Source organism: Neolamprologus multifasciatus, chromosome 16, assembly GCF_963576455.1.
Source record: "Neolamprologus multifasciatus chromosome 16, fNeoMul1.2, whole genome shotgun sequence".
Classification (NCBI taxonomy): Eukaryota; Metazoa; Chordata; class Actinopteri; order Cichliformes; family Cichlidae; genus Neolamprologus; species Neolamprologus multifasciatus.
The window spans coordinates 15,364,379-15,385,906 of record NC_140454.1 but is presented as its reverse complement, the minus strand read 5'-3'; the positions used below and the strand labels follow the sequence as shown (position 1 = coordinate 15,385,906).

General features: G+C 41.1%; 1 protein-coding gene across 3 annotated transcripts in view; it reads left to right on the top strand.

The window, feature by feature from the left end:
• sytl5 (synaptotagmin-like 5) overlaps positions 1–17,123 on the top strand; it is a 44,144-nt gene extending 27,021 nt beyond the window's left edge. Inside the window, exons 2-17 of one of the 3 annotated variants that reach the window (XM_085135262.1) lie at positions 338–667; positions 758–973; positions 2,805–2,917; positions 3,043–3,139; positions 4,397–4,487; positions 4,618–4,711; positions 6,681–6,781; positions 7,378–7,467; positions 10,595–10,660; positions 11,911–12,089; positions 12,171–12,273; positions 12,394–12,555; positions 12,656–12,764; positions 14,939–15,077; positions 15,618–15,826; positions 16,013–17,123. In XM_085135262.1, coding sequence (XP_084991388.1) covers positions 549–667; positions 758–973; positions 2,805–2,917; positions 3,043–3,139; positions 4,397–4,487; positions 4,618–4,711; positions 6,681–6,781; positions 7,378–7,467; positions 10,595–10,660; positions 11,911–12,089; positions 12,171–12,273; positions 12,394–12,555; positions 12,656–12,764; positions 14,939–15,077; positions 15,618–15,826; positions 16,013–16,155 — 2,031 coding nt within the window. In that variant the 5' untranslated portion in view covers positions 338–548 and the 3' untranslated portion in view covers positions 16,156–17,123. Of the gene's footprint in view, positions 1–337; positions 668–757; positions 974–2,804; positions 2,918–3,042; positions 3,140–4,396; positions 4,494–4,617; positions 4,712–6,680; positions 6,782–7,377; positions 7,468–10,594; positions 10,661–11,910; positions 12,090–12,170; positions 12,274–12,393; positions 12,556–12,655; positions 12,765–14,938; positions 15,078–15,617; positions 15,827–16,012 lie in introns of all 3 variants that reach the window. The other 2 variants (XM_085135261.1, XM_085135263.1) reach the window with 2 other exon arrangements.
• The last annotated feature ends 4,405 nt before the right edge of the window (positions 17,124–21,528 follow it).

Genomic DNA, 21,528 nt, shown 5'->3' with positions numbered 1-21,528 from the left:
CAGGTGTGCAGATAATTAGTCGGGAATTTCACGGAAAGATAGAGCTTTGCTAATGTAAGCTCAGCAGCAGTGCTCTGAATGTCAGGCTCAGCTCCTAATTGGGAGGTTGTTAAGCTGCTGTGGAGCCGTCAAATGTCTACCAGTTACTTGTGCTTCCACTTGTAATACGGAAAATCATTGTCTTATTTTAATTAATGCTTTTCAAACTGGCCTGATGACAGGTATATTAACCAGGATCAAACAGGATTTTTTACCTCGAAGCCGTGATGATTTATAAAGTTATTAATGCCAGATGTATGTTAGTGACATTTCTTTGTGTCTGCTTGACCTTGTCTAGGTCTCCAGGGAGTTCCAGCTTTCCCTCCCCCCCAAAATAAAATCGAATAAAAGAAGAAATTCTGGAGAGACCCTGGGAGCTTTGAATTCATACCTTTCCAGCACTAAAAGAACAAGATGAACACTGCAGGATGATGTAGTTCTTGCTGACGCCCTCCATGCAACGTATTCCCCTGGCTGACATAACTGGATAACTGGTGACCGTGGGATCAATGGAGCAATCTGGGAAGGATCTGAACCTCTCTTTTCTGCTGGAACATGAACGAGAAATGATTCTGAAGGTGCTGCAGAAAGACGAGAAGCTGAGGAAAAGAGAGGAGAAGAGGATTCGGTGAGGACTTCCACGTCACCATTTAAACTCACCGTCATCACGTTTACTTTTCTTAGTGTCCTGTGACATTCTTGTATTTCTGTCCCGCAGGAGGCTGAAGAATGAGCTGCTGGAGGTCAAACAAAAGGGTTTTATCCGGCCACATGATTTGGGAGCCCGACAGTGCACTCGCTGCCTCAAGACTCTGGGCCTGATCTTCGACCGGGGCGATCTCTGCGAGGAGTGCCAGTCTCGAATCTGCAGCAGCTGCCGTGTTGTGAACCCCAGAACACGCGAGTGGAGATGTACCTTCTGTGACAAGCTCACGTAAGTGTGACATCTGAAGGGGGACCAGAGCAGCATTCAAGCTTTTTTTGTACTAAAGATGATTAATTGCACCACATCTGCCTCCATTCATCTGTGAGGGTGCCCTGGGGTTTCACTGCTGTGATCTACAGGGCTTAAAAGAGAAAAAAGCACTGCTGGTCTGTGTAGATCTATCATGTTCAAAAATTAAATGAGCTAACATGTGAGGACTAAACAGTTGCAACATTATGCAACATCTTTCTCTGACACTTACCTTTTCTTTCTAATCATGATTGTCCTTAGTTGCTCTTGAACTTACCCTGCACTATTGCCACATTTAGAGTTTTTCTGGCCTCTAAAATTTGCAGGGTTTTTGTTTATTTGTTTGTTTTTAGCTGTAAAGCCTCATTTTTCAGCTGGTTGTTTTACTGTAGTGTGATTGATCAGGTGCTGTGAGCTCTGTTTGGAACCATAAATCTTCCCATCTCTGCTCTGACAAGCCACTGCCCCTGACTGTCGCACACCTGGACAGTGAAAAAAGCCAGCAAACGTGAGCCGTCACCAGCCTTGGCTCCTGTGTAATGATATTTTGAATCAGGGATTTTTAAACTGGTACCGTATGTACAATATTTGAAAGGTGCATTTAATGCAAATATCCCCAGTTTCTGTGTGACAAAGCGTCTCGACGCACTAGTATTTGAAACAAATGTAGTCTAATGAGCACTTGAAGGTTTCCAGTAATTCTCCCCGCCTGCTGATTTCCGTGATGGAGGGCTAAATAACAGAAACGCCTCCCTGTGCAGTTCATTAGTGTCACAGCAGCTTAATAATTGTGCTTTTAAATAGGCTACGCTCTAAAACAGTTTCAGCAATAACTCAACATTATAACCCTCATAAATAAAGGTGTTATTTTTAACGTTGAACTTAATTAGCTTCGGCGTCAGATAAATAGCGTGACCGAGTGTGTTAGAATAACTTCAAACCTCGTTTCTTTGAACCTTTGGGTGCTCCTGGTGGGCGTAATTGTCCAAAGGCTTTGTAATGCCACTTTTGATTGTATCCTGACATTAAAACCTGCTGCAATCTGCTTTAGCTTTAAGCTCCAAGCTTCCAACTACCTGTGTGTGGTGGCTCCGAGCTAACTAAACATTCACATTAAAAAAATGTTTCTGAGAAATAAAGACGCCAGGTTTTCCACTGCTTAGTCTGAATAATTATGCTGAGGCCAGAAGATCATGTCTGCAAGAAGTAAAACTTTTCTCAGCTCACGCCCACACGTGTAGCGAAAAGGTTTACATGCAGAAGATCACAAACCGAACCAGGAGGAAGGAAAAATGAATTTTGCCTACGGGTGCCGGATTAATTTCAGAAGTTAGGAGGGTAAAAGGGAGAGAGAGAAGTAAATGCCCACCACTGTATTCAATAGTTTTTCTGCTTTGTGCTGGATCTGTTCACAATGGTGATTAAAAATGCAAAAAGCGTGACATAAAAGTGTCAAGCTATGATTTACAACTCGTGTTTAGTGTTAGTTAATGAGACAGAGATGCAGTCGCTGGCCAGTAATGCAGAGATGTAATATTGCAACAGCAACACTTTCTGAGAAATATATTTTTCTATGTGCAAAGTATTACCAAAGCTAAAATTCAAATGGTTTTCTCATTTTTGCCTGCTTCATATACCCAGAGTTCTTTGAGTCGGTTGTGATGATTAAATTGATAATTCAGAGACTTGGAAATAATGTGCGACATGGGAGAATAGAGCACTTTCCTTCCTTCTTGTTTGCTCTGATTTTACTTTTACTACATGTGCTGTGTTGAGGTGTTGATTCCCCTTTAATGTCTTTGTACGACAGGGAGCTTAAGGTGTCGAGCGGAGAGTGGTTCCTGGAGGAGAGGTCTAAGCGCTTTGAGCGGGGGCAGTTGAGCAGTGAGGTGGTCAAACAGACGATCCTGAGCACCCCGCTGAGTGAGTCCGACTGCTTGTGTTCTTCAAACCAGAATGATTACAGTTGAAAAGACATGTTAATGGTGCAACAGAGAAGCAAATGTGCTGATTTCAATACTCACTGGCTGATGCGTTTGTTCCCGAAGGCCCAGAAGTAAAAAAGGCCGCCCCTTCAAAGCAGGAGAAACCTGAGCCTGCAGTATCCAACAGATTAACTGTACTCAATGGTGCCAGGAGAAAAGGGTACGCAGATAACACAGAGCTTTAACAGCTGTTTAGCTTCATACAAACACATACTGACCTTAATGAATTAAACAGCATGAATGTTTAATGCATGCAGGACATGCAGCACATAGACAGGATAAAATCATCAGAGAGTAAATGTTCAATGTGTTGAGTGTGCGCTTCAGTGTGAAAGCATTAGAAAAGATTATGTATATGTATATATATATATATATATATATATATATATATATATATATATATATATATATATATATATATATATATATATGTGTGTGTATATATATATATATATATGTGTGTGTATATATATATATATATGTGTGTGTATATATATATATATATATGTGTGTGTATATATATATATATATATGTGTGTGTATATATATATATATATATGTGTGTGTATATATATATATATATATGTGTGTGTATATATATATATATATATGTGTGTGTATATATATATATATATATATGTGTGTGTATATATATATATATATATATATGTGTGTGTATATATATATATATATATATATGTGTGTATATATATATATATATATGTGTGTGTATATATATATATATATATATGTGTGTGTATATATATATATATATGTGTGTGTATATATATATATATATATGTGTGTGTATATATATATGTGTGTATATATATATGTGTGTATATATATGTGAAGGCAGCACTGAGAGGCATACAGACAGAAAGCAGAGCAAATGATAAACAATAGACGATAGAGATTCACTTTCAGCATTTCATGGAGTCGCAGTTATTTTATCACTTGATGAAATAACTAGTTTTGTCCAAGCTAACAGACCAGCACCTCCAAGTTGGCTAAAAGTTGGTTCTACTCCATTACATCTTTATTTAATCACAATCCGACAAAAGCAACCTCCTTATTTGATTGAGGTGATGTAGGAACAATGACTAGCCCAAATCAAATTTCCGCTGCAGGATGCAAAGTACACGAGTAAGTTACTAAACTCTATCGCTTTAATGATAAAGCAAACAGATGCAGTCCTGAACATCTCTGTTTAGCACTGCTCAAAAGTCTTGAGTCACTTTCTTTCTGTTTTTGCTTAAGAATACAAGCAATTAGTAAAAAAAAGTTAATCTGAAATATTTTCAGCATCCAAAGCGCTTACGAAGCAAAGCTGAAACAGTTGCCATTTCTGGAACTGCCTTCAGTGTTAAACTCTGGATTAGATGCTGTTATTCAGCTGACCTCTGTGTTTTTTCAGGGGTGGTGCAGAGGGTATGGAGTCCATGGCATCCAAAAACCTACGTCCCCGATCTCTGGACAGATCGTCCAATCTTGATGCTAATCGGAGGGTCAGGGTCAGCAATCGATGCACACAAACAGCAGCGCACTGGGGAAAGTTGGAACGTTTTTACATTTGGGGTGGAAAAACTTATTTCAAAGGTTTGCGTATTTTTTTGTTTGTTTGTTTTTTTAATGCAGCCTGAAGGAGCAGAGAGTGACGACCCTGAGGGCGCACCTGAGAAGAAACCTTCTGGCCCGAGCATTTCTGTATCCAGGCCCTCGGTTTCATCAGGTATTTTAATTTTTGTCCCTGCACAAAGAGGCGATGTGTATCCTGCCACCGTCTCACAGCTTCATAGCTCTCACACAAGCATTTTGATAATTCACAAGCTATCGAAATAAGTCACACTTTCAAGAACATCACCTTTGAGGGTTGATGCAAAAACACTTGTCTCCACTTCAACTCAGACTGTAGCTCACAAAATAAAAATCATAAAATTATTCCTTCCTTTTGGAGAAAATGTCACATCTGCACGAATTACCCTATTAACTTCCACACTCCGAAGTGCCGAACCTCTTCATCTCTTTCGGAGCACTTACCTACGCTCCTGTCTGCTGGCTCTGTAACTTTATCAAGGTTTTTAAAATGGTTCTGATGAGGGTTTTAGTTAAAACAAAGCTGAATTTCTACTCAAAGCCAGTTGTCAGACCAAAGCAGTAAAAAAAATAGTTGTTTTGGTCTTAGTATTTTTCTGTGCCTGATTATATAAGAACTATTCACAGCTTATTTTTCTTTCTGAGACTTTTTAAGCTGCCTGAGGCTCATTTCAGACCACAGCTCTAAACATTAGCCCCAATGGTGAAGATGAGGAGCAGTGAGAAAGGCGAAAGGGTGTAGTTTGGAAAAGGCTTCACTCTCAGTTCCCAGGCCTGGCAGTTCTTCCACCATAGAGAGAGAGGAAGGACGCAGAAATGAGCTCTTAAAGTTTTTTTTTGTGCTGGCAGTCAACAGCCGATGGGCTCCTCCAGGAAACTGACTGAAAATATAAAAACTTGACGTGAGATATGAAAAAAGACCCCTCAGCTTTCAGTTTCTACTCTCCAGAATTTAATTTAGAAACATTTGAGGAGATATTTTTGGAAGTCAAAACAAGATCTGGAGAAAAGAAGAAAACATTGAGTGAGCGGAGGGAATGCGCACTTTCTAATTAGAAAGGCTCTGCATAACACCCTCATATGACTGCAGAGTACCTGCAGGAAGGTTTAGCTGACGCAGGGATTATGGTAAAGTGCTGAAACACAAACAGGGTCTACACAGCAGAGATATTGGAAGGAAGCTTTACCTGCAATCTAATTAGAAAAGTCAGATGGAAATGACTTGCTGCATGCTCAATACTCCACGTAAGAGAATCCCAGAAAGTTGACGGTGCTCATCTGGACGAGTGGTAAAACGCTTCTCCCACTGAAAACGCTGCACACGATGAACGGAATCAACCTTCTGAGGTCTAACAAATCTGCAAGACGATTTTATGGGATAAGGTCTTTGGGAGCAAGTGGCATGGAGTTCAGATGGAGCTGTTTGGCCGCAATCCAAGGTTTCAAATGTTCAGAGAGAAAAGGGGAGAAGTAAAAGCACCTTGCTTTAGCTGATGGATCAGGAAGATTGGATTTCCACAAATGTCACTTAACTCTGAAAGCAAATAGCATGCAGCTAAGAAGTGAAACTGAAATAAGCAGCCTTCTACAACAAGACAAGGATCCTAAATGGACCTCTGTCTCTTGCATTTTTAGACCTATTTTAGGAACATGAATTAATTTCACTCCAACCGGTCGCAGCAGATGGCCCCGCCCCTCCCTGTGCCGGGTTCTGCTGGAGGTTTCTTCCTGTTAAAAGGGAGTTTTTCCTTCCCACTCTCGCCAAAGTGCTTGCTCATAGGGGATCACATGATTGTTGGGTTTTTCCTCTGTATGTGTTATTATAAGCGCCTTGAGGCGACTGTTGTTGTGATTTGGCGCTAGATAAATAAAACTGAATTGAATTTAAAGCAACAAATAGTTGGAAAAGAAATCCTACATCATAACAAGAGGATTTATCTGCTGCAGATGGCACAATTGAGCAAATAGGAAGTTAATCATTTTCCAAATCTGACCAGAAGTCCGCTGCTGTCTGTCTACATTTCTCAGCGTTTACGTTACAGCACTGCACCTTCAGAACAGTTTTCCTTATTTCTCTTGCCTTCTTCCCTCTCTTCCTTCATCAGATCACAGTCGATCAGAGTGTGACCTGTTATCTCCCGGCTCTGAACCCAGTGACAGTGCCCTCTCTGTCAGAAGCCGCTCAGTCCCCGGCCTCAACGAAACGGTAAGCGCCATCATCCCACCCCACTCCTCCTTCACACTCATCACACATTTGATTTTTGAAACAAACTCATAAATCTCTGAGTGGGAAATTGCTGCACCTAGATTTTTTTTTCTGTGTTGCGCATTTATACATGATGTGGTTACACACTACAGTAAGCTCGGGATCCGTGGGCCGATGAACTCAACGCGATGCGTCAGATGTGGGACTGAATGTTAATTTCACTTCAGAGCTCACTTCAAAGAGCATGACAGGCATCTAAACAGATGTAGGCCAAAAGCAGGTGGAGGATGTGATGGTCAGTGTGGGGCTGCTTTGTTTGTTTTTCAGCGAGCAGCAAACAGAAAAACTCTCAAATGTTTTTTTCTTTACCTACTCATCCATTCATGCACTGTTCATTGTAAAAACAACCACAGTGTGGTTTTCCTCGTGAAAATTGAATTACCGCTCTCTGTCCGGTCCTATCTGATTAAATTTATGGAAGCTGCCTGCATCCACCCACACAGCTGCCGCGTGGAAAAGTGCACAGAGCACAAAGACGCTCTGGCCGGCTTCTCCCGTGTCATCTCCCTTCTGACTGAATCCGCTGTCATCCACAGGAGTTTTCTGACGAGGAGGAGGACATCGATGCCCTGATGTCAGCCCACAGCAAGATTACGAGCAGACGCCTCAGCAACGCCGTGTCAACGGTAACACCCGTGCTAGATCACTCACAAAATCAAATAGTAATAGGAGTTCCCATGTGGTCAAACAGGTACACAATTATGCTCCGTATGCACACATACCGTGCGCTCACCGCCAGATGTGTGACTCAGATGTGTGACTCAGATGTGTGCGTTCTAGTGTTGACTGTGCAAACACAGACTCAGCTGTGTCACGAGCACCTCCTGTAATAGGAAAGCTTAACTCTGTTTCCGTAAACTAAGTAGTCGTTGGAGGGACTACTTAGTTTGGAGGGACGGGTCACTGCTTTGAGGGGTACAAGTGTGTTTATGTAGGTTAATGATGTGCACTTTGCGGGAAATATGTCATCCATATGTAAATACTCAAAAGTGGAGATGTGTGTTTATATGAAAAGCTAAGATTTGAAGCTGAACCCATCAATATTTCAAACTAACAATGAAAGTAATGTGAGGCCTCTAATGAACTCTGAGGAATGATCTCAATCTGCAGTCCTGCAGAAGCATTTCGAGATGATCGTTTTATGGAAGTGGAACGGCGCTCATAACACGACATTAGCATAAAAATGGCTCCCCTGTGAGTTCTGAGGAATGATGACTGATTGTTTAATCATGTGTAGTTTATCAAAGTTCCAATAAAGAGACTAAGGTGTCAGATTTTTTGCATTTTCTCACTCGTCATGTCCGTCACGTTGTCCATTTCAAGCCCAAACAAGATACACTATAATCACCAAAAATGGAAAGGGAAACTAAAAGACGTGCAGCCTCTGCTGTCCTCTAGGTACGAGCTGCAGCTGTTTTTCTTTTTTTCAAGCTTTATTGAAAACAGACAGCCATATCTCACTCTGTCTATTTACACTGCAGTTGATCCATAGCACCTATCTCACAGGTGTGGGATGACACCAGCCTATACGTCGTCTGTCATCTGTCAGCAAGAATATGACATCATAATTACCTGATGTAGCCCAGCAACCGTTTTATCAGACTACTACTGTGTAGTCTGAACCGGAGTTATTACAGTTTGTATTCTTTAATTCGTTTTTAAATTTCTCTTTACCTTTTAGTTTTTATTTCAGTTTTGTTTTTATTGTTTGAAGATGTTTAGTTTTAGTTCAGTTTTTATTGGTTTTAGTCTTTTGAAATATTATTGTATGGAGGGCAAATGTCACGAGTACAATTTAGGAAAATCGCTTAAGGTATTACAATAAAAACAACTATTTAAAAGCAGTTGACTCTCAGTCTCATAGACATCCAGAGTCTCAACAATCACGTGCATCAGAGCGTCATCATGCAAATTGTAATGAAGTTTTTACCACTCTAACAAATCTACAAACAAAGAATATTGCCTTTAAATTGTATTTTCATTTTCCCAATTTAAACCTTTTTTTCAAAGGTTTGTGCTTTTTTTTTTGTTTGTTTGTTTGTTTTTTCAGTTAACCAAAATGTTTTTTCACATCCAGTTTTAGTTTTTAGTTTAAAATAACTTTGGTCTGAATCTGTTTTTCGTCCACCTGTTTTCAACCAAAAGCCTTTGAACTGAAGAAGAGAGAGTGGGCTCTTAGAGAGGGGTGAGGCCTGGAGCTAATGTTACGTTTTTCAGACAGAGGCCGGACCGACTGGCTGCTAACAGGCAGACTGAGACAAAGAAGCATCTCTTTATCTGTGAATCATGCAGATCTGCTGTAGTCAAGCCCCAGAATACAAATACATAGTTAGAAATGAGCATAATAAGATGTTTATATTTTAAGCATCATCCAGAGACCATGGACCCGTTACTCTGGATAATCCACGCTACACTCTTTATTAAGGTTTTTCTCTTTTTTTCTGGAGTAATAAAAACTGTTTAAATGTAATTTTCTAATCCCCTCAGTGGAGGGGCTGGAGGCGGGGCGATGGGTTTCTCACAACACCAGCACATGAATCAAAGTTTCATTTAATATCAAAGTGATAGTGTTTTTTTACTTAATTGCTCATACGTTTACTTGATTCAGATATGCATATTAACTTCTTCAGGGAAATCAGTCACAGCCAGCTCTAAACTACTTTGGCAGAAAAGCAGTTATTTAAACATCGAGATAACAGTCTTATTCATGACTCACTGCGCTCTGCTCGTCTCCTTTGTGAGCGTGTGTAGTTTGAGAGCTGGGTAGGTAAATGGATGATATGGCCAGCCTGTTTGACAGTCGATCTTTCTGTTACAGTAGCAGACACTGAGCTGCTGTTGGCAGTATGAATGGAAGTAGAAGGTGGTGATGAGATGTGATGCAGATAGTTCGCTGTCACTGACTTGAGCTCTAATATACTCTGCCCACTGCTGTGATTCACTGCACAGAGGGCTTTTGTGGATAATGAAGGCACAATGAGCTACTATTAGAGGCATTTAATGGTTCCCATGATCTATGAGATTTTTTTTTCCTTTTTTTCGGTTTCAACAAAACCTTTTTATTTTCTGGTGAGGTAGGGGTAAAGGCGATGTGTATAAATATCATAAATATCAACTAAACTATATGTTTATTAGACTTTTAAGGAAATAGTAGTGGGTTATTTTCATGGCTGTAGCAAACTAAAAAGCTAGCCAAGTGCGTACATGTGTATGACACAGATACCTGCTGATCAGTGCTGAGGGACATTAGAGTAAAATACTGTTATTGCACTCATTAGAACTGAAATACAGGTTTTGGGGTTTTTTTGTATTGTCATTATTTTCACTCTAATGGTTGATATTCACTCATCTGCCACTTTATTGGGTACAGTGTGCTAGGACTGGTTTGCGCAGTCTTTTCACTTCAGAGCTGCTTTGATTCAACAAGGTGCTGGAAACATCCTCAGAGAGTATGGTCCATGCTGACATGATAGCATCACACAGATTTGTCTGCTGCACATCCAACTAAAATGAAGCCAAACTAATATGAGCAGTGCTAATGAGCAGTTATTGAAAAGAAAAAAAAGATGGTTAATAGTTTAAAGAGTATGTCCCATTTCTTTCTCGTAGCAGCTGTCTATCCGTTGCATACTTTCAGATTTCACAGCTGGACAAGTTGGTAAATCTGTGATTTCTAACACACCAGAGAGCTCAGTACTCACTCTTTCCTCTTCTATCTTTCTTCATATATGTTTCTGCCTCTTTTATAAATAGTCTTCCACTCCTGGATCAGAAAGAAGGTGGGGGTACCTCAATGTCCCCGACTCAGATGCTGAGACTGTAAGCCGCTCCTTTGGTAGTTGTGCATGCTTTTATTGCACATTCACACAGTAAAGGTGCCGTAGCAAAGCACCAGAACCTAAATATTACATGCAGGTTTCAATAATATATAGAGAATTTTCATGAATATACCATAAGATGATATTCTGAGTGTAACTGCATGCTCACTGCATGGTTTTGCTCATACTTTTCCTTTTTTGTGTTGGTGCTTTAATTTAGTGCCCCTTGCATTTAACAAAGCCATTTGTCATACTGACTTCCTGCAGGAAATAAATGAGTAAGACTTTACAGTAGAGGTGGGGTGAGAGAGCCAACGTGGCTCAATTCTGGCTTCTGGAGTCTTTTGCTCCCTGGACAGCAATATTATTATCAGTGGTTTTTGCCAGTTTTATCCTGTCTGGAGCTACAGCAGTCATGCTTTTAAAGAAATGTTCCAGACATAATTACCTGCTGTGATTGCAAAGATTTTTTTTTCCTCAGAGAAATAGGTTTGGCAAGAGTTCAGTGTGAGGGAAAACATTGTGGTGGTGAATGTGGCATAAAAATGTTGCTGTTTAATTTGATGGGCAACCAGTGAAAATTCAGGAGGAGCAGCCACCCAAGTCAGAATTTTACCGCTTTTTAACTTTTAAAAAAAAAAGTTCACTTTTATTATATTACATGTTTGCTAATGTGGCTTTTATTTGATGGAGCAGACCTAATTTCTATGGCAGTTATAACCCTGTGGATCTGACTATTTAAGCTGACGACCAACAGCAACAAGTGTTCTTCAAGCAAAGTCACATCTCTCTAGGCTCTCAGTTGACACAGTTTGCTGCATTCACAGGTCCGATGTGACTGTGGACTCGACATCTTTAATGTTCAGTCTCTGAAATTTCCAAAAATGGCAACAAATGCCGGTTAAACTTCTAAAAGATTGGCCAAGTGACAAATTCTACAGTCTACACGCTGCTACATATCACGCATCCTTTCATATGTCTTGACATTTCCAGACAGAATATAAATGCCTTTTCTCATTTATACCCCCTGAAAGCTTCACGTTTTGCACTTCCCCCAAACTTCCAGTGACAGCAATGATTGACGTGAGCCTCAGTCTGAACGCAGATTTTCCTCCTCTTTTGTTCATCGTGTTTTGTTTCCACTGTATTTCATCACTTCTCTAGCGTCACATGCTCCCCTGTCTCCCTTCTCCCCTCCTTTATCGTCGCCGTCTCATATCTACGCCTTTATCTCTCACCTTGGCCTCGTAGAGCAGTATAAACAGCACGATGAGCATGTACAGCGAGACCGGTGACTATGGCAACGCAAAGGTGAGTGGCGAGATCCTGCTCAATGTCAGCTACAGCTACAAGACCGGCGCTCTCAGTGTCCTTGTGAAAGAATGTCACAACCTGGCAGTAGGAGATGAGAGGAGGCAGCGCACAGATGCGTAAGAGAGCACGCACGCACACACACACACACAATGGCGTAAGAGGACTCCGTTATAACCTGCTGTGTGTTCTTGTGGCAGGTATGTGAAGACTTACCTGTTGCCAGATAAGTCCCGACAGAGCAAGAGGAAGACGAGCATCAAGGCCAACACCATTAACCCTGTTTTCAATGAGACTCTGCGGGTATGTGAGAGGAAAACTCAACGAGAGCTAGAGAGCAATCTATTAATATGTTACATCATAAAGCGACATTTAGTTGATCTTCTCTTGTGGGATTTTTTTTTTGAACTTCCTCTCTCTCAGTATGTGATCAGCCACTCACAGCTGGAGACACGAACCCTGCAGGTGTCCGTATGGCACCACGACCGGTTTGGACGCAACAGCTTCCTGGGAGAAGTGGAGCTGGCCTTTGACGCCTGGAAATTCGATTGCCACATAGAGGAGTGGTACACGCTGCAGCCCAAGGTGGCAGCCTGAATCAGCACATATAGTGTTTTTCAGCTACCTCGTATAAATATGAGCATCTGGTTTATTAATGTGTGTGTGTGCGTGTCTGTGTGTGTAGGTGGAGGGCAGTATAGACTCAATGCTCCAGTATAAAGGAGAACTAACTGTTGTGTTGAAGTACATCCCTGAAGGAAAGAACGTCACACCAACTGCGGACCAAGTACAAGGTATATTCATGGCTGCCATCACCATTAAACTTTACAGTATGATATACTGTATATAAGAAGATTTCTTGACATCTGGAGGTCATTGCTGCAGATGTTCTGTCAGTCTGTGTTGGCAAGTGTGCTGTTCTATGCAGCAGTCTGCTGAGAACACAGCATCAGAAACAAGAATGCAAGGAGACTGGACAAACTAGTGAAGAAAGCTGGCTCTGTAATTGGAGCCAGACTGGACATGCTGGGGGAGGTGGTGGAAAGATGCACACGAAAGACGTTAGAAGCCATCCTAAATAACTTTGATCTTTGATACAACACCTTTATGAAACAAAAAACCATCAGTACTGGAAGACTCCGCTCTCTCTGTTGTAAAACAGCGAGATATAGAAAATCATTCGCACCCACAGCCATCAGGGTTTCAGTTCTCATACAAACCGCAGATGAGCTGTCAGACATTTGAATTTCCCTCGGGGATCAACAGAGTTATTCTTCTTCTTTGCTCCTTATTATTTTAAACCATAAAATCTCAAAAATTTTAGCTTTAACATGTTTGTTATATTTAAAACTTTGAAGTTCTGAGGGTCTGAATAATGTTTGACTGCACAACATGAGTTTGTGATAATGAGTGACCTACCAGTGAGTTGTTGATTTGCTAATGAGGATAAATATATATTTGCCCAACCCTCTTGGATCTAAATAAAATCCTTCTTATCCCCGTCTGACCTGAAAACATTGTTTTTCGCTACTTTCAGACGTTCCCTGGTTTTTATCCCCAATTACTGCAGCGTGACTGCTCAACTGCTGCCCAAATGATTAGAAAACAGAAACTGACCTCCTGTTTGTGACTAGAGAAAAATATTCCTAGACATCTATAAAGCACTGCATGGTTTTGTAGAGCAAGTGGTGTTGTTAAGGTTGGCGCAAGCAGAAGATTGTCACAGGGGTCAGGGCTGAAGGAAATTCTTTGATTTTTTTTTTTCTATATGACCCTTTTTTATCATACAGATGTGTACACACACACACACACAGACACACACACACACATGCCCACACACATACACACACAGACACACACACACATTCTCCAAAACTAATACTTGTCTTAACCAGATGCATGTATAGGTGGATTAGTGTGTTCTTTTCTTGTGAAAATCCTGATGAGATGACCACCTGACCACCAGATTTTATCACTACAGTACACAACATCTGTTTGCTTGCAAACAGGTACATCTTAGGCTCCTGAAGGTACTCATCTATATCATGGAGTGTCATCATGTTGCCTAACAGCCACCTACCTACAGATAAAGAGGCCCATTTGTAATTTATGCTCCTGTAATGTCTTATAAAAGCATTATATCATTTTAATTTCACAACATCTAATTTATTTCAAATGCAAAACTTTAATTATGCAAGCTATATTGTGTTGAGATTGCATTGCCTAGCAACCACCTAACACCTGACAAAAATTACAAACCAAACAATACTGCATCATGAGCATGCAGTAGTTATTTAAAATGGGTAAAATGCAAATGTCCAAAATATTGAACAGAAATGGAAAAACTACGTTTGTGTTCTTACACCAAAAATATCCACTATGCTGTCTACAACAGATGATGCTCGTGTGGATTTCATCACACTAAGTAACATAAAAACTGGTTAACATAGGTCTTCATTTTAAAGGTGGGTTTAAATTGAGGCTTCCATCATCTTTCACTGACCACATCACAGAAGAGATACGAAACACTTCCTTTGTGAAACTTTTCCTCTTTGCTGGCTTATATTATAATAATAATGCATGTAACTATGGTAACTGACGTGGTCATGTGTGACATGTGGCTGCATGGTTTTTATTGCTGTGGTTTGCATGAATTAAATTTGTATCCTGAAATTCCTGAATAAATAAAACATGAAGGCCCATATGCTTTAAAAGCATGAGTCACTGCTTTGTAACTTGTAGGTAGGGATGGATATTATTGAACCTAATGCCTTTATTGATTCTGCATAAAGGTGCCATTTCTTTATTGACTCGTGGTCAATTTTTTTTGTGTAAGTCAGTGTGCACAGGTCATCGATATCTCTTTCTTACTGTTATGACTGATTTTATTTATTTTTGTATCTAATGTTACATATATAAACTTGCGCTTGCACACGGATTCATTTGTCTGCTTTTCCTACCAACACAGTGAAAAAGAGTTTTCTGAAGGGCAAAAAGATGAGCCCTTTAACTCTGCCTGAAGGGGGCATGGTTGAGCTGCTGGTCAAAGGAGCCAAAAATCTCACTGCTGTCAAGTCTGGAGGCTACTCGGATCCTTTTGTGAAAGGGTGAGACGCTGGTTTATGAATTTGAATGAGGTAATGAGGTTTTACGTCAGAGTAGGCACAGCTTTTATGAAGCACACATATAACTTACAAATGTAAATGATCTAAATGATATTTGACGTCTCATTTCAGAAAATGTAATCTATTTTGGCATTTACAGTATGTTATTCTTCAGTTTAAAATCTGGCACTAGTTGTAAGTCCAAATCAAGAAGTTACATGGACAGAGTTTGAGACAACAGGACTAATTTTTCTGCCTCTGTAGTCACTTTTTTACTACTTCTGAAGCTGTTTCATGGCTCTTTGGGTCAGTCTTGCATCTCTTGGAGCATCTCATGTCATTTTTTTTGTCGTCCTCTGATTTCTTTTCAGTGACCTTATTTATTTATTTATTTATTTATTTATACCATACCATACCATACCATTTTCCCCTACCAGTATATTGATGCAGTATCATGGAAAATGAATGATAGTGGACTAAATTGTGATTTCTTAAAAAACACAGCTTGAGTATATACTAAGTAACTTGTATCCTTTATCTTAGATACCTCCTCCCTGATAGCAACAAGTCAACCAAGCACAAGACCGTGGCGGAGCGACACACCGTGAACCCACAGTGGAACCACACCTTCACCTACTGCGGCCTGCAGCCGGGAGACCTCAACAACGTCTGCCTGGAGCTGACTGTGTGGGACAAAGAAACTGTGTCCAGCAACGTCTTCCTGGGAGGGGTGAGGCTGGGAGCTGGCACAGGTAAGACTGTGGCAGGAAAACAAAATAATCTGGTTAGCCAGTGTTATGAGAGAAAAATATCCATATATTTGCACATGCACGGTTTGCACATCAGCAAAAATCATAAAGCATATGGAAATCCTATTAACTGTGGGCTGTCTAGTTCTAACAAAGTAAAACAAATGTGTGTGTTTCTGCTCCCATCAGGGGAAAGCTATGGGAAGGAGGTCGACTGGATGGACTCGTATGGGGTGGAAAAGCGGCTGTGGCAACGAATGATTGAAAATCCTGAAGTCCCTCATGAGTGCACTCTGATGCTGCGATCCAGCATGTGCAAGCACAATACATGAACCCAAACGAAGCACAGCTAGAGAAAAGACAGAGACTGAAAGGGAGAAGGGAAGGAAGTTGTCTGAAGGTGTGAGGAGGAGCTAGAAAAGCGGAGCGGTCAAGGGGTAAAAAAAAGAAGGCAGTGAAGGGGTCAGGACTCAGAATAGGAACAAAGCCCGTGCCTCTCCCTGCTTCTTTTCTCTTCAGATCCCTTCTCCCATCCACAGGAGCCAGTCATGCCTTACAAATTCATTCACATGTGCCCCTCAGCCCTCAAAAGCATCTAGTCTTGACCAAACACTGCTGTTTATGGAAAACCAAGTGCTGTATTTAACATACTGTACCTTCTGAATAAGCACAGGGTGACTCCCAATATGTCCGTCTGTGTCTCTGTGAGTCATTTCTGCATGTAGATGCTGGAGACCATTCACAAGGCATTAGACGAGACACCGATCAGTTATAAATAAATGTGAACACTTCCCTTATAAACAGCAAAGCTGAATCCTGTTTTGAAGCACATGGGATGTTGAGTTCATCTCCTCAAACAGCTGCGTACAGGTGTAGAAAGTGACTCACACTTACTACTGTGCTGCTCAAGAAGTACTTTCACTTGAATTTACTTCTTCATAGGCTTTCTTTTAGATTAAGGAAGAGATTAGCAACAGAACACTTGATGGAGAGATTTAAATTACATATGCATACATATAATTTAATAAAATGAGAAATAAAATGAAATTTACTCAGTTGACATTAAAATAGAAGAGCAGGTAAAAAGTCCCTTTTGAGAAGCTGGGTGTAGCTGGGTAATTTTTCCATGGATAGTATAGCAATAGAAGGATGATGTGAATCCTGTGCGTTCATTGTCCCCATAGGATGTACCCTCAGGATGATAATGATTCCCTAATATTCCCTTGGGCTTTGCCTGCAGGAGGAAGGTTTCACTTATCCTGTAAAGTGGTTATATCAGTGTTCAAAACTGCTGTGCTGGTGAATCATGAATAGTTCCTGGTTGTTGTTGGTTAGTTAGTTAGTGAACCCAACTTCCTCAATCAGCCGCTCAAGGGTCGCATTTGAATTTTGAATACAATATCTTCAACCTATAAATTGTGTGAACAAAATGTTATGGCATTCATAACCCTCTTCGAATTCTCTTTTAATAACTTTTGCAATCTGAACATTTGTTTAGTGCTCCCATCTGGTCAGAAGAAAGTGCTAATTTGCAAATGTTAACACAGTAAAGCTAAACATCACACTTTCGGTATACTAACTGTAAAATTTAGGTTTGCTGCTTGCATGGCTGTTGTCCTTTTAAAGTGCATCTGCACGGGAAGCGGTTTGCAGTAAAATGCTACAGCAAGTCGATGACATTTGGCAACTTTAAGCTACCATGGGTGGAGGAGGGGGAAAAACACTGCCACAAAGTTGATGGGTACTGAGACAAGCTTTTCTCAACTTCAAGGCAAGTGGCTTAAGCAAGTACTAAGTAAATTATTGGGTTAACTAGTAACCACATATAACCCTAACCCTTACCCTGGAATTTATGCGTCATTTACCAAAACGATGGGTCAAGCAAATCGCTCCCTGTGTGTATGCAGCTTTATGCCAGGTTCAGACGACACTATGGCCTTTGAGATTACGCCGTTATAGACTGAAATTATTTGACCAGTAATAGAGGTAATTGGTGCACATTGCTTGAGTTGTCCGTCATATTGAATGTCATGCAACCACCAGTCATGAGTAAAATCTGTATTCCCCAACTGGTTTGCAAGTGGTTGCTGGATGTTGCTGGGTAAAGTCTCAAAGAGGCTGCTGCACCAAAAACCTTGCAATTGCCTTGGCTGTTAGCAGGGTGTCAGGTTTGGCTGTAATTTGTGTGAAAGATGCCTTCTTGCCTAGAAACACTCATTAACAACTAGCGAAGTGCTAAATAAACTTTAAAAAGTCCAAGGCAAATGGAAAACCCAGAACCTTCACCTTCAAAGTAAAAGTCAAAGGTGCAACTTTTGTGGTTATTATCGCACTTTTCACAACGGTGCTACCACTCAGTGAGTAGCTGGCGAGTCTCTGGCAATAACTACAACCTGAACAGTCTGCTAGCAACCAAGGCAACAAACACAAATACATGTTCTTAAACAGGTCAGGGATTTTTGCTGTCAACTGGTAAGTGCCATCAGTCTCTATGGCTGTGTGACTCGGGCCTTATTCACTTGACCCTACATTGTCGCACGAACAAAACAGCAGATGTAACATGATTGGAAAATGTCACTAGCCAGTAGTTTGCTTTCTTTCATGACCTGTGTGATGTGCACAATGCTTGTTTTCTACCCCAACCCCTGACACCTTTCTGCTGTTTTGTAGTCCAAACCTGACGTAGTCCTATTCTTTGAGGGGAAAAAAGAAAGTTACTTTGTTTTGTTTTTTTTGTTTTAATTGACTAAATAATTACAGATTACCCAGCTTAGACTAGCTTTGATGTAAATTGCTTAACACTGTATCAGTGTGATAATAGAAAATGCATGGTATTAGAGAAAAAGAAAAGATTATATAAAGCACTGACATTGTCACTTTACTCCTAGAAAACAGAGTTATTTGAAGTGCGTTCCCAGCAACCCCTGAGAAGGAGGCTGTTTGCTAAGAGTGAGTCAGCACTGAGGCGAGCGCCTCCATCTCAGTAATGAGCCGGTAACAGTCGGTGACCTTGCCCCTGTTGACCGGAGCTCTGTGGTCCACCGTCATGCGATGAAACGCACAGTTAACAAAAACTCATCTCAAGATAAACTCCGTAGAGCAATTCTTTATGTGGAATGCCAATTTTGTTTGCTTGTCCTCTGAAAACTGTCCGCCCTCAGCTCCCAGTTTGACACCCAGTTATAGTAATAATACATGTGTTAATTGTCCAGCATACATGACAAGTTGTGCAATATCCAGTTACTGAGAAAACTCTTGATGTACAGCATGTACTCTCTGTTGTCTGGTTTCCATGCATCAGATTCACTGTTTGAAAGCCTATTTCATCCCAAATGTGTTACGAGAATATTTTGAATTAAACACTCTTTCCATACACTGTACGCATTTTAGTCTTGATTTTACTTTGACTCAGTCTTAAAAACGTGTTCATTTATACGTTCAGTCATTGTTTGACTCATTTTACCGCAGATTCCTGCCTGATCTGTTTGAAAGGGAAATCAGCATCTACGTACAGCTGGAAGCATGAAGTGCTTTCCAATCTCCTTTTTGATGGCTGCATCGATTTTCATCCACTGTGTTTTATCACGTTCAACCAACACCAGCAGATGACCTGGAAACTTCACACTGGACTTTATAAACACTTGTTGAACACAGACTATTTTCAGAATGCTTCTGTACATGCAGCTATCAAACAACATATCCAATAAAGAGCTCAACATCGTAAGAGGTTTAATTCTGTGGCCTTAGAATGTGGAAAAATATCCCAATACCTGGGTCTGGGTGCAGTTTCCCCCTCCAGGGGCAGGGGTACCTAGACCTGGGGTATAGAGTACGCTTGGGGAGTGTGATTGTGTGTACTGTGTCTATTTATGTCTGTCTCCACGTTGGGGGAGTGTTGAGTAATCGCATATGAGAGCATGAGGGTGGGAATGGATGTTTGTATCTGTGTGTGCCTGTTTGTCTGTGTCTATATGTCAGGTTGGGTATCAGATGCCACCTCTCTAGGGACATCTCAGGCCCTCCATGGTATACAGGCCTATCTCCCCCCACCACTCCCCCTGCCAGTGGCAGACGTCCTCAGACATCGGTGCGTCGGTGGTTCTTTGTGTCCAGGGATGGGCGTCCAGGTACACACCGGCTCACTCCTTGGTGGCTGCTTATCGGGGCCTGGAGCCTGGGGCTCGCTCGGGCCTCTTCGGGGGTGGGGTGCCCTCGGCCTGGGGCTTGGTCACTCTGGCACAGCTGGCTGCCGGCGGAGCTCACGAGCACGTCACTGCAAACCCCCCTGGCTTCTGCTTTGTGACTGCCGAGTGACCCCTCATTTGGGGCTCTCCTCAGCTCTTTCCGGAATAGTGGAACGGTTGCCCCTCCGTTGGTCTTCCTTGGTCTCTTGTGCTCTGAGGGCCTCTGGATGTCTGGAGCCTGGATCTCCTCCATACCTGCTTCATTCCCTGGAGGACGGGGTTGTGGCTCTCCACACCCTCTAGCAGATCATTACATGAAGGAACCTTTTAAATACAAGCTCACAGGTGTACACACAGGTGCTCACAGACACAAACTACACCCTTTTTGGCTCCTACCTCAAAGCACACTGTGCGCTGTCGATCCTACGTGCTGCACAATAATATTCAGTATTTAGTATTTAGTGTTATATTCACATAGATCAGATTCACATAGATGATGTTCATTATATTGCGCTCTTTTGTTTTTTGCTTGTTTTCTCTTTATTCTTTCTCAATAGGGGATCCAGGTGATTGATATGTATTTTTTTTATCTGTTTGTTTAGTTGTTTTTTGCCCTTTATCACCATCCTTCTTCCGCACTGTTTTTCTTTCCCCCAGTCATGTCTGTCCCGTGTGTAGCAAGTGAAAATAAAATAAATAATAAAAGCAAAAAAAAAAAAAGGAAAAATATCCTCATATTTTAAATTTTTAATGTTCAGGCTAGCCAACACCAGGAGATGTCGGGGAAACCACAATCATTATATTGCAGAAACATCCCACGGGACTCTAAACACCTTGGATTCTCTGTGTCTCCACTCTTCCACCAGAATTTAATTTCTAAAATTTGATTTCTAAAAAAAAAAAGCAAAATGTGATTTCATCTGAAAAGAGGACTTTGGATCACTGAGGAACAGTCCAGGTAAGATGCTTTCTGATGTCTGTGGTTCAGGACTGACTTAATATTAGGAATGAGACATTTGTAGCTTCTTTCCTAAAGATGTGTTTGTGTGTCGTGGCTCTTGATGCAATGACATCATCCTCAGTCAGTTCTTGAATAGACTTTTCTTGATGATCTTCTCAAAACTGCCGTCATCCCTGTTGCTTGTGCACCTTTTCCTCTTCCAGTATTCTGTTTATGTTTTGATGGAGCACTCTGTGAGCAGCCAGCCTTTCAGTAAGGATCTCCTGATGAAAAAACTCATCTGGGTAACTGTGGAGTCAACAACACGATTGTGGCTGCTTGTACTGACGATGCAAAGTATTCATACTGTTTAAATTGTATTTCACTCAAACTGAAATATACTGCTAATCTGAATATTTTGTTTTTTCATAAGCTATGAGGCATATTCATGAAAATTTAAATGTCAAGTTCAGGAATCATCTAACTGAAGACCTTCAAAGGTCATGAATAGGGATGGGTACCGGTGTCCGGTGCCATGATGGCACCGGTTCTGACATAAACGGTAGTAACCAGACCGAAAA